Genomic DNA, 16,366 nt, shown 5'->3' with positions numbered 1-16,366 from the left:
AAGTAACTTAGTGAAGGATGAGAATTGTGATCTTGCAGATCCCCACAACATTTTGAATAGGTGGAAGAACTACTTCTCTATTATTGAATGTACATAGGGTCAGTGATGTTAGGCAGATAGAAATACATACAGCTGAGCTGTTAGTACCTGGTCCTAGCCCTCTTGAGGTTGAAATTGCTGTTGCAAAATTGAAAAGGTATAAATCGCCAGGTAGTGATCAAATTCTGGCAGAACTTATTCAAGCAGGAGGCTAAATATTATATTCTAAGATCCACAAGCTAATTAATTCTATCTGGCGTAAGGAAAAAATGTGTATATTATTGTACCAATTCTCATGAAGGGCGATAAAATAGACTGTAGAAATTATCGGGGGATATCACTGCTATCAACTTCATGCAAAATTTTATCCAATATTGTCTAAATGTTAAGTCCATACATAGATGCAATTATTGGGGATTAGTGTGGGTTTTGACATAACAGATGAACTACTGATCAGCTATTGTGCATTTGTCAGATATTGGAGAAAATGGTAATAGAATAAGAGTACATGAGCTATTCCTAGACTTCAAGAAAGCCTATGATTCAGTTAGGAGGGAAGTATTGTACAATATTCTCAAAGAGTTAGGGATACCCAGGAAACTAATCAGGCTGGTTAAAATGTGTTTAAACTAAATGTATTGTAAAGTCTGTATAGTTAAATATTTTTCTGATAATTTCCCTATTCTGAATAATTAAAAAAAAAGGAGATGCTTTATCACCAGTCCTTTTCAAGTTTTCTTTAGAATATACCATTAGCAAGGTCCAGGAAAACCAGGTAGGACCGAAATTGAATGGGACACTTCAGCTGTTGGTCTATGCTGATGTGAATCTACTGGGTAATAATATAGATACCATAAAGCAAAACATAATTTTTTTTGTCTTTAAAAAACTTTATTTGATGCAAGTAAGGAGGTTGGTCTACAAGTAAACACAGTGAAAACTAAGTATGTGTTGCTGTTTCGTCACCAAAATGTAGAGCAAAATCCTGACATAAAGATAGATAACAGAAGTTTTGAAAATTTGGCACAGTTCAAATATTTGGGAACGACTATAACAAACGAAAACATTATTCAGGAGGAAATTAAGAGGCGATTGAACTCTGGTAATGCTTGCTACCGTTCAGTCCACAACCTTTTGTCTTCTCATCTGCTGTCCAAAAACAAACATTAGAGTATACAAAACTATAATTTTGTCTATGGTTCTGCTGACACAGCTGTACGAAAATTTGTATCTGGCCTTCGAATTTGAAATCCTACAATATCCACTAATAAAGAAAAACTTTCAGCGCTCCTTCTGTAAAATGATTTGCATAGTTCTGTATCCTGATTAACTGATTAAATTATTTCGAAACAATATAAACACCCGAGTTTAAATTGTAGAGAAAGAACGGGTGCACCCATTGTTTTCTTTCCTCCTGTATAGTCGAACGTAAGTTTTCTCAGTGTGCGCCAGCTAATTTGGAAACCAGTTGCCTTCTTGAAATCGGCGATATTTCTCGGAAATCGTGGTTGCGTTGTGGTTGCCAGTATGCTTGGTGTGCGCCCGGCCTATTATGAATGAAACACGTATTCGAGCACGAAGCAACTTGCAATACATGGATGCTCGATGGATTACTGTCCCCTAAACGAAAACTGACGCTGGAAGCTCCGGGATAAGTTCAGGAAGTTTACGGCTATGGTACTCCGTGCTAAGGTCGATTACATTTACCGTATATGCGGTAGTAAGAAACTACACATTGTGTGCAATTCGATTCTTTGACATATGTAGACGAAAACGCGGTGATCAGTCCCGATCGTCCCGATCTTTCGCGTTCCTATCGTCGTTGATATGTAATGCATGCGGTGTTGAGTGTCCGAATATGATTTGATTTGCTTTTTTATAACAAGTGCGGGAACGTATAGGACATTGTAACTATTAATGGAACAACTGTAGACTTAGTGCCGATGAAGAAGTTCTTTGTGCCCTGCTAGATACATTACAGTCAATGTGTCCAGAGATAGAAATGAATGTAGAAGTGTGATAAGTAATGAAAAAACAGAACGTACGCGTACAATACAACTGAAGCTTTCACATACAAAATAGAGTCAGGTTCTCGACAAACAGGTTGTTAGCCTACAGTCTTTATTTCGGAAAAAATAAAATTAAGCTTATGAGATCATTCTGTCTGTATGTTTGTTAGGGCTGCACACACTATCCTGGATTAAGTTACATGTGTCGTTTTGTCACTTTGTAGTTTGAGTAACAACACAATTTCCGTTAAACCATATTTCCCAGTTCTGAAAATTTTATCTTTTAAGACGTTACTTGAATACATGTATTAATATTCATTGTCATTTGTCCCCCCAGAGTGAATGCACATAATGTATGATAAAAGGTTAAGTTGTCCCTGTGCTTAATTAAGTAAGCACTATACCAAGAAGGCGTATGAGAGAGTGAATATGTATCTACGGTTTTTTGATTGTGGCGCTAGTAAGAGGTGAGTGGTCAGCTTCACACCCTGGCCACTTTACCTCTGGGGGAAGAGCCACTTGTATCTGTTGGCTAAGGGGCTGGGTGGGTTCCAGAACCAGTAAGCATGATGTGGAGAAGGCAAAATTCTTGAGTCCACTGGGACTCAGAACTCCAACCCCTAGGTCATCCAGCCTGTAGCAAGTCTCCATACCGACTGCACTATCCCAGCTGCAGTACATAATGTATGCAGTGAAAGAAAGTATTCTTAAATACGTGAAGAAGCAACCACTATTTAAACAATAACTATACATTTTTTAGAAACTTCTAAACTTAAGATATTTCAACTTTTTCTGGAAATGACAGTGCACCATCAGGTGTGGTGGGAGGAACTTCGTGTTTGATAGGGCTGTGGAGAGCAGGCAGTTGTACAATTTTGTCATTTATTCTTACATTGCAGCTCATTCATGGTGATTGCAATAGGATTTGAAGGCAGTGCCAACAAACTTGGTGTTGGTATTGTGCGTGATGGAGTCGTCTTGTCCAATTGCAGACAGACATATATCACTCCACCTGGTGAAGGTAATCATTTTAAGACAACTGTTGTTACTACTGTCTCACAGCATGAGAGTTGTTGTATGAATCATAACTTGTGGAAATTGAAGTTTACCTTTGAGATTTCAGTTTCATATGCTATATACTGGGTGTATCTCTCAAGAATATGACTACTCTTTTAAGAATAATGTGATACTTCATCAAAACTGTATTTTCAATATCTGTTACACATCATAATTGAAAATCCATCAACAAAATAGTACATTTATATCTGCCAACACAATTCAGGTAAAAGTAATAACAAAGGTTATTTACATTAATATTATTTGTGACATATTTCGACCCCAGTTGGGTCATCATCGGATGTATCTCACTGTGCTTAAATACTGAATTTTGTTCAATACGAATCCATATTTTTTCTTTATCCTTGACCAAATGAGTATGTTATTGTTTCATAGTGAACCTCTGGTATTTCTGCCAAAGAGAGTCTAGGTTATTACGAGTTGAAGAAGCATAAACCATGGCTTGATGAAGGTTGCTCAAAATTATTAGACCAAGGGAAACAAACCAAATTGCATTCACATTCATTTATTTCCATAGATCCATACAAAATATAAGGATATGGAAATTGTCATACCCAATAGAAAAGGAAAAGCAGTACAAACATACATATAGTCAAACAGCAATGCACACTATCATAACATTTGTGGGCACAGAATCAATACCAAAAAACCTAATAATTGAAATCTATATATGATTACAAAGAAATTATATCTTTATATCATATTCAAAATATTCTTCCAATGTATAAAATGAATGGCAGCACAAAAATCTTTCAAAGCTGACAAGACCTATACAATTATTTATTTATTTCATCTCCATAGATCATTGTTACATGATATAGGACAAGTCAGTTACTGTACATTGGCTGATTACAATAAGAGAATAAAGTTACAATACTTACAATTGTTTACAGTAGATTACAGTAGATTACAATAGTTCGTATGGTGTGAGGTGGAATTCATATTAGGTCCCCTCGGCACGTCAGCTTCCGTATGTCCTATTGTACCTATATCGGTGATATTGCTTATGGACAGTTTGTTGGAATGAGGATTGTATAATTGCTTTAAGTATAAAGTGGTTACAGGATCCAATCGAAATGGAGATAATCTGAACAATATAAGATGTTAAACCACCAGGCATTTCAGGAATAAGAAGAAGGAATATTGGAAAGACAAAATTGATGAGCTGGCAATGAACAGTAAGAACAAGCACATTAGATCTGTATAGAGATATATATATATTTCAGGAGGGGTTACCACCTTAGAAGTACAATATTATATTTAAGCATCCTGTTGCACTCAACACGATAAATGATACAAACTCCGTCCTACGTGCAAACAATATATATTTATATGTCTTTGATCTTGTACACATAGTACAGACAAGCAGCGGCACTCACACAAGAAGACTACATTAAATAACACCTATACAGTGTGAAAACAAGAACTAGCTGTTCCAGCACGTAGACATAGGGCGAGTAACCCTAAGAATTTTAAATTTTAAATTTAAAATTTGTAGAAAAATTTTAAAAGGTTTTAAAAACATCATAACTAAAGATTTTTAGAGTGCTACTACAAGAATATCGGGTGCGACGTGTGAAACATAATCTACATACCAGACACATATCAACGATGTAGATGTTGATAATACGAAGAATGTGACATTGTGTTTTTAAATGTTAAGTTTTAGACTGGGTTCAGTGTGGCAGCGACGTTAAGAGTATACACCTGATGATGGCCGATAGAGGCCGAAACATGTAGTGTAGAAAGAACAAGATCAAAGACATATAAATATATATTGTTTGCACTTAGGACGGAGTTTGTATCATTTACCTTAGAAGTAACTTAGTGAAGGATGTGAATTGTGCTCTGCTTGCAGGTTCCCACAACATTTTGAATAAGTTGAAGAACCACTTCTCTCAGTTATTGCATGTACATAGGGTCAGTGATGTTAAGCAGATAGAAATACAAGGGGCAGTCAAAAAGTTCCCGGAATGGTGGTATAGCACTCTGATGGTAGGACACATGGCAATGCTTACCTAATCACCTTCAAAGTAGGACCCTTGCGCGCGCGTGCTCACACANAAAATTTTAAAAGGTTTTAAAAACATCATAACTAAAGATTCTTAGAGTGCTACTACAAGAATATCGGGTGCAACGTGTGAAACATAATCTACATACCAGACACACATCAACGATGTAGATGTTGATAATACGAAGAATGTGACATTGTGTTTTTAAATGTTAAGTTTTAGACTGGGTTCAGTGTGGCAGCGACGTTAAGAGTATACACCTGATGATGGCCGATAGAGGCCGAAACATGTAGTGTAGAAAGAACAAGATCAAAGACATATAAATATATATTGTTTGCACTTAGGACGGAGTTTGTATCATTTACCTTAGAAGTAACTTAGTGAAGGATGTGAATTGTGCTCTGCTTGCAGGTTCCCACAACATTTTGAATAAGTTGAAGAACCACTTCTCTCAGTTATTGCATGTACATAGGGTCAGTGATGTTAAGCAGATAGAAATACAAGGGGCAGACAAAAAGTTCCCGGAATGGTGGTATAGCACTCTGATGGTAGGACACATGGCAATGCTTACCTAATCACCTTCAAAGTAGGACCCTTGCGCGCGCGTGCTCACACACGCACGCACACACTCTCTCTCTCTCTTGCTCCATCGATTCTGCCATTGTTGGAAGCAGCGGTGGAAGGCTTCTTTTGGAATCTTCCGGAGCTGAGCCATCACATTCGATTTAATGTCCTCCATGGTTGCAAAACGTGTCCTCTTGAGGCCCATTTTCAGAGTAGGGAACAGCCAAAAGTCATTTGGAGCGAGATCTGGAGAGTACGGTGTTTGAGTGATGACAGGAATGTTTTTCTTGGCAAGGAATTGCTGCACAACAAGCGATGTGTGGATTTCTTTAGTGCAGTATACTGTAAACTTGCTGCAGGTCAGATTGCACCTCTGAAGCAGATTTTCCCAATTTGCACATCAACTTGATGTTCACATGCTGTTTGAACTGCGACATTGCGCCGAATGACCAACACATCTAATTCAAATGGAACAGTAATGACACTGCACACTGAAACCTGTCCAGACCTATTGCGCCTGTGAGCAGACATGCTGAGCTCCCCACCACAACAGTGTGTGCGCTATCTTATTGCTTGTTCTCCGTCTGCACGGGAATTCAGGGAACTTTTTGACTGCCCTACGTATGTACATACAGCTGAGCCATTGGTACCTGATCCTAGCCCATTTGAGGTTGAAAGTGCTATTGCAAAATTGAAATGGTATAGATTGCCAGGTAGTGATCAAATTCTGGCAGAACTTACTCAAGCAGGATGTGAAATATTATGTTCTAAGATCCATAAGCTAATTAATTCTATTTGGAATAAGGAAAAATTGCCTGATCAGTGGAAGGACTTCAGTATTGTACCAGTTCACAAGAAGGGTGATAAAACTGACTGTAGTAATTATTGTGGGGTATCACTGCTGTCAACTTCATACAGAATTTTATCCAATATTCTTCTCTCAAGGTTAAGTCCATACATAGATGAAATTATTGGGAATCATCAGTGTTCATGTTCATGTTCATTTATTTATTGCCAGTTTCAATGTAACAGATCAACTACTGATCACATCTTTTGCATTTGTCAGATACTGGAGAAAAACTGGGAGTACAATGAGACAGTACTTAAGCTTCAAGAAAGCCTATGATTCAGTTAGGAGGGAAGTATTGTACAATATTCTGATAGAGTTTGGGAAACCCATGAAATTAGTTAGGCTGATTAAAATATGTTTAAACAAAATGTATGGTAAAGTCTGTATAGGTACACATGTCTGATATTTTTCCTATCCTGAATGGTCTGGATGCTTTTTTGCCATTGCTTTACAACTCTACTGTAGAATATGCCATTAGGAAGGTCCAAGAAAACAAGATGGAACTGAAATTAAATGGGACACATCAGCTGTTGGTCTGTGCCGATGATGTGAATCTACTGGGTGATAATATAGGTACCATAAAGAGAAACACACAAACTTTAATTGACGCTAGTAAGGAGGTTGGTCTAGAAGTAAACACAGAGAAAACTAAGTATATGTTGCTATCTCATCACCAAAATGCAGGGCAAAATCATGGCATAAAAATAGGCAACAGATGTTTTGAAAATGTGGCACAGTTCAGATATTTGGGAATGACTATAACAAATCAAAACCTGATTGAGGAGAAAATTAAGAGGAGATTGAACTTGTGTAATGCTTGCTACCATTCAGTTCAGAACCTTTTGTCTTCTCGTCAGCTGTCTAAAAACATAAAAATTAGAATATACAAAACTATTAAACTTTTGAAATGTATGGAGTTGTATAATTAAAATAAAAATGGTATGGTTAAAGGATATAAATATTTTGTATGTGATTGTAGTGGTACTGTAAATTTGTGTTTGTTTGCCAAAAAAAGAGACTAGGAGGTCAGCAGAAGCCATTAATCAATGTAGCAGGTGGTAAAAATGTGATGTATGTGATAACACGACTCAGTAAATTGAAATCTGAGTGAATTCTCCCTCTTAGTGTCAGCCTGAATACATAATTATGATGTGTGATCTGGCTGCACTATGTTAGCCTGAGTGTTTGCTAGGTCTGTGTGACATATATGTCTGTTTAAGAAAAGTGTTGTGTGCATATGCCATGCATAATCGTTATTGCTGTTTGCATTGCTGCCTTTGTATATAGCTACGCCAAAAATCTTAACAAGAGATTGCTTTATTTCTACATGATACTGTGCAAATGAGCAGGTTGGTGTAGAAGTACTCTTGTATTTGATAGATGCCTGGTTTCAGTCCTGACCAGATTACTGGCTATACTGAGAGATTTGTGGTTTTTGACAGTCTCTCCAGCATAATACTATGACAGGCCATGGCTGGCCACTTTCAAATCATTATTCTTCTGCCCACTCTTTCCTAAGGGTCAGTATAGGCTTGGGATCTTCTCAGAAAAGGTGGGGTTTGGTAGTGTGGGTCACTTTTATAGTTCTACTCGCAGGTTACCTCATGGTCCTTGCCAAATGGCTGGACAGGGTGTGGAAGGAAGTGGTGTTTATGGAGCCATATCCATTCCTTAGCCTGTATGATCATGTAGTTGCTACCACCAGAATAACACAGTCACTTCTTTAACCTCCTTTAGGACCTTGGGTTCCAAGGATAAGTATCTAAAGTAGGAGTGCTCTACCTTACTCCACAGTGTTTAGTTACAGGTTAAAGCAGTATGTAAGCACTAGTCTGCAGTTGATTTGGAATTGATTTGTGCAGGTTTCTTGCCAAGGGAGACAGCCCAGCATCACCGATCTGTTATACTTGCTGTGCTGTCACAGGCATTGCAGGAAGCAGCTGTCATGCCTGAACAAATTGATATAGTTTGTTACACCAAGGGTCCTGGCATGGCATCACCACTCCAGACTGTTGCAGTAGTGGCAAGAACTATTGCTCAGCTTTGGAACAAGCCAATAATTGGTGTGAATCACTGCATTGGGCGTATCCTTATGTGGAATAACTCCTGCCATTCATTTTGAGTCTGCACTCCTTTCCAGGTGTGTGGTCTCACCATTGTGTGTCTGTTAATTCCTGATAATCAAAATAATAGATTTTCATAGAAACAGATATGCCATTGGAGGCTACTTCTCTGATTACTTCTTATTTTCCCGTCATGAGCAGTATAAACTTGGCAGCTTTCAGATGTTAAGAGTGATGCTATCACCTCAAAGTGTACAGTCCGAAATTTGTATGCTGAAAGACAAAATACATGGTTTTCTGGAATTATATTTTGTGGAACATAGAAACAATATGGTACAGCTACTGCTCTCCGCATTCCAAGCCATTCAACTGCTCTGAAGATGGAGGCGCTACGTTCCTCCGAAACGTCGGCCAAAACGAAGAATACACGGTGCCTAAACCCAGAAGACGACTTTCTTCAATATGGTACCTACTTAAAATTTGTATTTACATATTTGTTTGATGGCAGTGAGTAATGGACTACTGAAGACAAGCCTGAAGGCATTACTACTTTTTTGTTCTTTTTAAAAATTACTGATATGGCAGTGATGTGAGAGTTTGGTGTTGTCTGGCAGCTCTCATACTGGGAATTAGTACTGGTGGATATTATGGCGTGGATGTCAGTGCTTGAAGAGACAACCAAGTAAATCTATAACAAATGTTTATTGGTGTTAGGCTGAATATCACAGATTAGCAGGGAAGCAGAGCATGCGAGATGAATACCGGCGAAAACTCCCTTTATTGTGGGTTAGCCTGAGCTAGCGACGGCATTTTTCCTTGCAGCAGCCCAATGATGGCAGCCGCTGGCATGCCAGGCAGAGCACTTGCAGTAGTGGGCTTCCTGGTGCTAGTGGTCATGAGGTTGGCTGGCCAGTGAAGCTCCTGAAGCAGCTTCAGGCCTGATGAGCTCTGTCGATTGCTCGTGGTGTAGACTAGCAGTTGTGGTGTTCTCTTGTTGCAAGCATAGTTGTTACTGATGTGACTGATGCTGTTGTGTTAGAGGGTCACCTCATCATACATTGTCGCTGGGTAGCATGCAAACTAATACTTGTTTCACTGTGAGAGGCTCCCACAGTGGGCTGAAATAAATCATCAAGTTGTGTGACCATTGTTTCATATAGATGAAAGCATTTAAAGTAAAGTAAGCAGCATAGGGCTTTCCAGAATTTATTGTCTGCTTGGAGGAAGCATTTAAAGTAAAGTAAGCAGCATAGGGCTTTCCAGAATTTATTGTCTGCTTGGAAGAACTTTCAATTGATTGTGAGAAGTGATAATTATCTTTTTATTTTTTCATGTAAAAGAAAGAGTTGTCCCTGTGCTTAATTAGTTAAGCACTGTGCAATGAAGAGATGGGGGAGTGGAGGTATAGCTCCACCTCTCTTAACTTTGGCTCTAGATGGAGGTGAGTGGTTGGTTTCATGCATCTGCTGATTTATCCCTGGGGAAATCACCCTGGTACCCATTGGCTAGGAGGCTGGCTGGACCCCAGAGTTGGTCTGGATGCTATAGAGAAGAGAAAAATCTTGCACAGCTGGGAATTGAACTGGGATCATCCAGCGTATAGCCCATTGCTATACCAACTGAGTATCCCAGTTCCTTATTTTTCATTGTGGTTCTTGTAAAGTATAATATACTCGTATGGTATCCAAATATTTTACTGTACTTTTATTATTATGTTGTCCTAATCTCCAGCTGTGTGGTTCAGACATCCTTGTTTCTACTAGATAATGACAGTTTACAAAGGCCATTCCATATATAATGCCTCCTATTTTTTTGTGTTAATATGTAATGTCTGAGCTGGATGTTGGTGGAGTTGTAGTAAAGGTTTAGTCTTCCCGCCAATGTACTGTTAGTTTGNACAGATAGCAACAGCAGAGCAGTCTACCAAAATGGTGTCTGACATAGAAGTGCATATGAAACACAGATGTGTTATTGAATTTCTCACTGCCAAACAAATTGCACCCATTGACATCCATCGACGCTTGCTAAAGGTGTACGGAGACAATACAGTGGATGTCAGCACAGTGAGGCGATGGGTAGTGCGTTTCAACAGTGGCGAAAGTGAAGTGCTTGACAAGCCATGCCCTGGGCATCCCTGCTTGGCTGCCACCCCTCACAGTGAACAGCGCCTCGTTTAGCTCATCCATAAAGATAGGCAGATAATGACCAGGGAACTGTGTGCATGGATTAATATCAGCTGTAATGTATTGGAAACGATTGTCTCGAAATTTTCATTACTTTTGTTCTTTCCACATTCATTTCCATGCCATAGCACCTTCCAATTTCGATTAGTCTATCAATCATCCTGTAGCACAGTTTCTTCCTTAGCCATTAACACAAGGTCATCTGCATATTTCATAGTTTGAATAATTTGCCCTCCTAATTTGAAGTCTCCAAGCCCGTCCAGAGCTTCTTTGGTAAGGCATTCACTGTACAAGTTGAACAAAATTGTTGATAAACAGCATCCTTGTCGAACTCCTCTTCCAATCTTCACACTTCTTGTCTCCCCTCTGTCCAGTCGCACTCTAACTTTCTGATCCATGTACAATTTACTAATCAATCTTCTTTCACACCAATCGATACCTATTTCCTTTAGAATCTGCATTAATTTGGTCCAATTTACACGGTGAAATGCCTTCTGCCAGTCTGTAAAGCAAGCACACAGTTCTTCATCTATCTCCAAAGTTCGTTCTGCTATAATTCTCATCATCCCAATTGCATCCCTGGTTCCTTTTCCTCTTCTAAATCCAAACTGATCCTCTCCAAGTATATCCTCTATTTTCCTTTCAATTCTTCTTTTAAGTATCTTTGCTGTATGTGCAATAAGGCTTATTGTGTGATGGTCACTGCATTTTGTAGCTTTTGTCTTTTTCTTTAAGGCAATCATTGTCACTTCTGTAAAGTCCTTGGGCCACTCCCCAGTTTCATATATGGTGTTTATTAGTTTTGTCAGTGTTTTCAAACCACCTTCTCCCAGTAACTTAAGCACATCTCCAGGTACATCATCATCTTCTGTAGCCTTTCCATTCCTCATGTCCTTGATAGCTTTTTCCACCTCACTTTGTAAAATATATGGTCCTTTCTCATCTGTATCTACTTCGGGCTCCACTTCCAAGGTTTCTGGCTGATTAGGTCGATCATATAGTTCTGTAATATAATTTTCCCAAATTTTCAGCACTTGCCTCTGATCTACTCCCCCCCCGAAGATCCGATTGGGAGAGTAGTTTACCTCTGGATTGTTTTGTCTCCAGAGGAAACATCTCACATACATGGTATCTCTGTTTTTGGAAAGAGACAGTACAATAGCCATTCAAACCACTCTGGTCACGCCTGTTGCTATATGAACTTGAACCATCTCGAGCATCATTTGCTCTGTGCTTCAAGTTGCTGCTGATGATGCTGCTTCCGGCATCAGTTTTTGGTGTGTCTCTTCGTCTGATGCCAACCCTTTGACCTATCCAGCAAGGGAGGCCCTGCCAGTAGCTACACTACCGCTGGTATAGCTCTCAGGGTCCTTGGCATACTCAAACCCCCTCACCACAATAGGATGGAGCCACCAATGAGGGGACTGTTTCATCATGGCAAGACAAATTGACACAGACAGTGGTTGGCAAACTGCGAGCTGTGAAACCATCCATGCAGGTGTGGCATTTCTCCTATGATGTTACTGTTGCATGGCTTCAGACACACACAGTCATTTGTTAACAGGTGACCTGGAATCTTTTTTGTAACCACTGTGTGCCCATGTTATGAGGAACACCAAAAATTCCATCTTATTGGTGCATTACATGACATCTGGGAAATGATGGCTGTAACTTGTCTAATACTGTGACATTTCTTAGAGGTATGGGGTTCATGTATATATTTAATTCACTTAATTCTGTTCTACAGTTTGAGTGGTTTTATTCATATTGTTTTAAATATTTGCTGGCTTCTTGTATTAAGATTCTTTATCACAATATTTATAATTCTTTTATTGTTTTTGGAAAATGTTATGCTACTGTACAGTCTGGCACACCTTTGCTTCTAATTAATATTATACTTTGTTTCATGAAAAGTGATCTTGATTTTATCCAGGCACTTATAGCCTTAGATGTTGTTGTGCCTCTAAATACACTCTCTCTCTCTCTCACACACACACACACACAGTAACACGAAAAAGAAATCAAAGCAGGAACATGTTATGTTTATGACAGTTTTACAGCAATAATGTACGCTTTCTTCTTTCATCCATGAGTACGTGTAACAGATCCCCTTTTGTGGGTTTTTCTTTGTTGAATGCAGTTTATGACAACTTTATTTACAACTACAAATATGTTACTGATTTTGTGAATGCTGGTATTAAATTGTGAAACCAATAAACTGTGTTTGCCTTGTGCGTGATCTTGTTGAAGACACAAGACCTTTCTTGCATAAAGTTGCATACTCAAAGTATGATGCACCCTAAGAGATGTTGTAAACAGTCTATTAACACTTCTATTAACACTTATCCTTAACATTTCAATCAGACATCGAAATGGGGAGATTAATAACAGGAAGTGACAACCCAACAGTGCTGTATGTCAGTGGTGGTAACACACAGGTGATAGCTTACTCCAGAAACAGATACAGGATCTTTGGTGAAACTATTGACATAGCCATAGGCAACTGCCTTGACAGGTTTGCAAGGGTGCTAAAATTGTCCAATGATCCCAGCCCAGGATACAACATTGAAAAGCTGGCAAAAGAGTTAGTACTTTGTGTTATTGTTGCTGCTGCTTGTCAGTTAGACAGTATTTATAGATCCACTCACATTTTGTAAATTTCTTATGAATTGTGGGTTCTGTACTGTTATCTGCCATGATGTATGGACTGCAGAATATTTAGGACAGCTTGAGGAATTTTGTTGTGAGCTGCTCTGAATAGTCTTGCTCAGTCAGCATGGGTTCACCCACATATCTTGAAACTGCAGTCTGTGGTTGCCTGTCCTAAGCAGTTTGCAGCTCTCCTTCACATCCCAAAGTAGGACCTTCACAGTGTGATGAAATTGTGATCTTAGCTGGATTTATCTGATGTCCTTCTTTTCAATTTTCCCTTCACTTTCTTTACTACTGGATATTATTTATTAGAGGAGGTGGGTTTCCCCATGCACCACGAGTAATAGTCTATTGGACGTCCCCCTTTGATATTCTACCAGTCGCCATACCCTGCCGGTACTGGTGCTCGCAATCAGCCCTGTTCAGCCAGCAAAGCTGGCAGTGGTTCCCAATACTTCCCCCATCTACCGGAGGCATTGGAAACTTTGCCTAATTTTGCTCAGAGGTCTCCTAGAGACATGAAGATCTTTTACGTGCCGTAAATCTACGACACGGGACCCACGGCTTAAAGTCCCTCCTGGAGGACTTGTTCCCTGAATTTTTCTGCCCTTAAAAATTCCACGACCTCCGCCGGGTTTGAACCCGTGTACCTTGAGTCATGAGGTGGGAACGTTACCCCAGGCCGCTTACTAGATATTAATGTTTGATCATTTTTCAGAGGTAAGAAATTATTACCCTTGCCATATGTGGTGAAAGGAATGGACGTATCCTTCTCTGGAATTCTCTCATATATTCAGAAACAAAGTCATCAACTTTTGAATAGCGGGAAGTACTCTCCAGAAGACCTATGTTTCTCTCTCCAAGAAACATTGTTTGCAATGTTGGTGGAAATCACAGGTTCGTTGCTTTTAATTTTGAGATAAGCATTGTTTGTAAGTTGAGGAAACTGTAGGATAACAAGAGTAGACAAGAATGTCTTGTGGAAATGTAAGAGATAAGATGTATGTCATACAGTTTCTTATACCCCATATGTAACCTTTCCTTCTTTCTCTGCTCAGCAACGTTGTGGATAATGCCTTCAGCCACTTGTATGATTCAGGCTTGAAAAACATAAGGCGTCAATACAGCATCATAACGTACCAGAATAAATAGAACAAAGTCCAGTCCACTTCTACCATCTGTCAGTCAGAAGACCTGTGAGATAAGGAATTCTACCTGCTTGTACTTACATATTGCAGAGCGAGCCATGGCTCACTGTGGGTCACAGGAAGTTCTCATAGTTGGTGGCGTTGGTTGCAATATGCGTCTGCAGGAAATGATGGGGGCCATGTGTGATGAGAGAGGAGCAAAGTTGTTTGCTACAGATGAGAGATTCTGCATTGACAATGGGGTGATGATTGCACAGGCTGGCTTGGAGATGTTCAAGTCTGGCAATGTGACCAAGTGGCATGATACAACTGTTACACAGAGGTGAGGAATTTAGTACAGGCCAGTATTGCATCTGGGTTGCATCTCACAAAACCTGTCACACCACAACTTCACTCAGTGCATTCTATTTTCATAAACGAGACACTTCTGACTGATCCATGTTGGTATAACTATTGTATCTTTAGTGGAGGATATGCAGTCATTAATTCCAGAAGTTAGAGACATGGTGGTCTAAACAGTGCAGTTAGTGTTGTGGAAATGGTCATTATATCAAGTGGAAAATATGTTTGTTTCAACAAGACAGCATGGCGGTGTCACTGTTATATCTGTTATAATGGAAATGTTAACTACAGTATTCCAGAAGATTAAGCCATGAGTGTCCAACTGCTTCTGTCAGTGTGGAAGAAGTACTAATACCTAATTCCAAAAAACTGAATCATAGCAATATCACCATTACATCTGATGTCAAGGAAATGCCACTTATAATTTCAGAAGACCAAACTGTAGCAGCATATCTGCTATACCTGGTGTGGAGAAAGTGCCATGTGTGTTAGCATGTAGTCTTCTGGGTTTTGACATCATATGGTAGCCTGGCAGACAACACTTTTCTTTTAACCCAGAAGCTTACAGCGTGAATTTTTACTGCTGTGAAAACCTGAAATATTACATGCCATAATGATGCTATCTGATTAACCTGAATTGATCTTTTTTTCAGGTACCGCACAGATGCTGTGGAGGTTACCTGGAGATGATAAATCAATCTTTACATGCTGTTAAACATTTGTATTAATCTATGACATTAAAACATGTTTCAGACATAATGGTGTTAATTTGTCTCTTCTGCAACGAGAGTCTGAAGATCATGTAACCCAAGTCTGTTATACTCTAGTCCTGTTAGATGTTAGATGTCATTTCAGCCTTTACATCAAAGTATAAATGATACATGAGTCTCTTGGAAACAAATGAATCTCTCTGCTCAGTAACATAGTCTGCTTACATAAAAAGTAAAAGTAAAGTAAAGGTATCCCTGTAACAGGCCATGGAGGCCCATAGGGTTGTGAGATGCTGAGGTTTCCACATTTTCTAGACACTCTGCTCATAGATGGCGGCAAGGTTGTCAACCTTATGCACCGGCTGCCCTTTACACCCAAGAATATTCCTGGCACTCATTCCTGTTAGAGGCTGAGTTGACCCCAGGGCCATAGTGTGGCTGCAAGGATTAGGTCAACTGAAAAAAATGTAATGACCTCATTGGGACTTGAACCCGCGACCTTCCGGCTTGTAGCATACTGCCTCAACCAACTATGGTACCGTGTGCCCCAGTCTGCTTACATAACTTTTGTAGTTCCCTTCTTTACATGTCTTAGACCACTCTGACCAAAGATAGGAAGTATTTTGAGGCCAGCTGCACCAATAAGCCTTCTTTTTGCATACCATTACAGCTTGCAGGGTGTGGTAGGAACTACTCTTGTTACATGAAAATTCCTGG

The 16,366-nt window shown here is 39.4% G+C and overlaps 1 protein-coding gene across 3 annotated transcripts; it reads left to right on the top strand.

Annotated features, from left to right (window-relative positions):
* Nucleotides 1-1,646: 1,646 nt before the first annotated feature.
* On the top strand, nucleotides 1,647-15,698 carry LOC111868639 (probable tRNA N6-adenosine threonylcarbamoyltransferase). 3 transcript variants are annotated; one of them, XM_023859479.2, is made up of 7 exons: nucleotides 1,647-1,731; nucleotides 2,948-3,069; nucleotides 8,414-8,635; nucleotides 13,162-13,381; nucleotides 14,168-14,346; nucleotides 14,688-14,919; nucleotides 15,593-15,698. In XM_023859479.2, the coding sequence occupies exons 2-7, from the start codon at nucleotides 2,955-2,957 to the stop codon at nucleotides 15,627-15,629; spliced, it is 1,005 nt and encodes a 334-aa protein (XP_023715247.1). In that variant the 5' UTR covers nucleotides 1,647-1,731; nucleotides 2,948-2,954; the 3' UTR covers nucleotides 15,630-15,698. The 3 variants fall into 3 exon arrangements, with proteins under 3 accessions (XP_023715247.1, XP_023715246.1, XP_023715245.1); XM_023859478.1 differs by lacking the exon at nucleotides 1,647-1,731 and adding an exon at nucleotides 1,738-2,080; XM_023859477.1 differs by lacking the exon at nucleotides 1,647-1,731 and adding an exon at nucleotides 1,738-2,142.
* Nucleotides 15,699-16,366: the final 668 nt, after the last annotated feature.

The sequence above is a fragment of the Cryptotermes secundus genome, unplaced genomic scaffold (genome assembly GCF_002891405.2).
Source record: "Cryptotermes secundus unplaced genomic scaffold, Csec_1.0 scaffold696, whole genome shotgun sequence".
In the NCBI taxonomy this organism is placed as follows: Eukaryota; Metazoa; Arthropoda; class Insecta; order Blattodea; family Kalotermitidae; genus Cryptotermes; species Cryptotermes secundus.
The sequence above is the reverse complement of the archived record's forward strand: the minus strand, read 5'-3'. Positions and strand labels throughout refer to the sequence as shown.

Excerpts from the sequence above, each read along its gene's own strand:
- LOC111868639 (XM_023859479.2), top strand. The coding sequence starts at position 2,955 with ATGGTGATTGCAATAGGATTTGAAGGCAGTGCCAACAAACTTGGTGTT. Across the intron at positions 8,636-13,161 it reads TGTGAATCACTGCATTGGGC|ACATCGAAATGGGGAGATTA; the intron begins GTATCCTTATGT and ends CATTTCAATCAG. Across the intron at positions 14,347-14,687 it reads AATGTTGGTGGAAATCACAG|AGCGAGCCATGGCTCACTGT; the intron begins GTTCGTTGCTTT and ends TACATATTGCAG.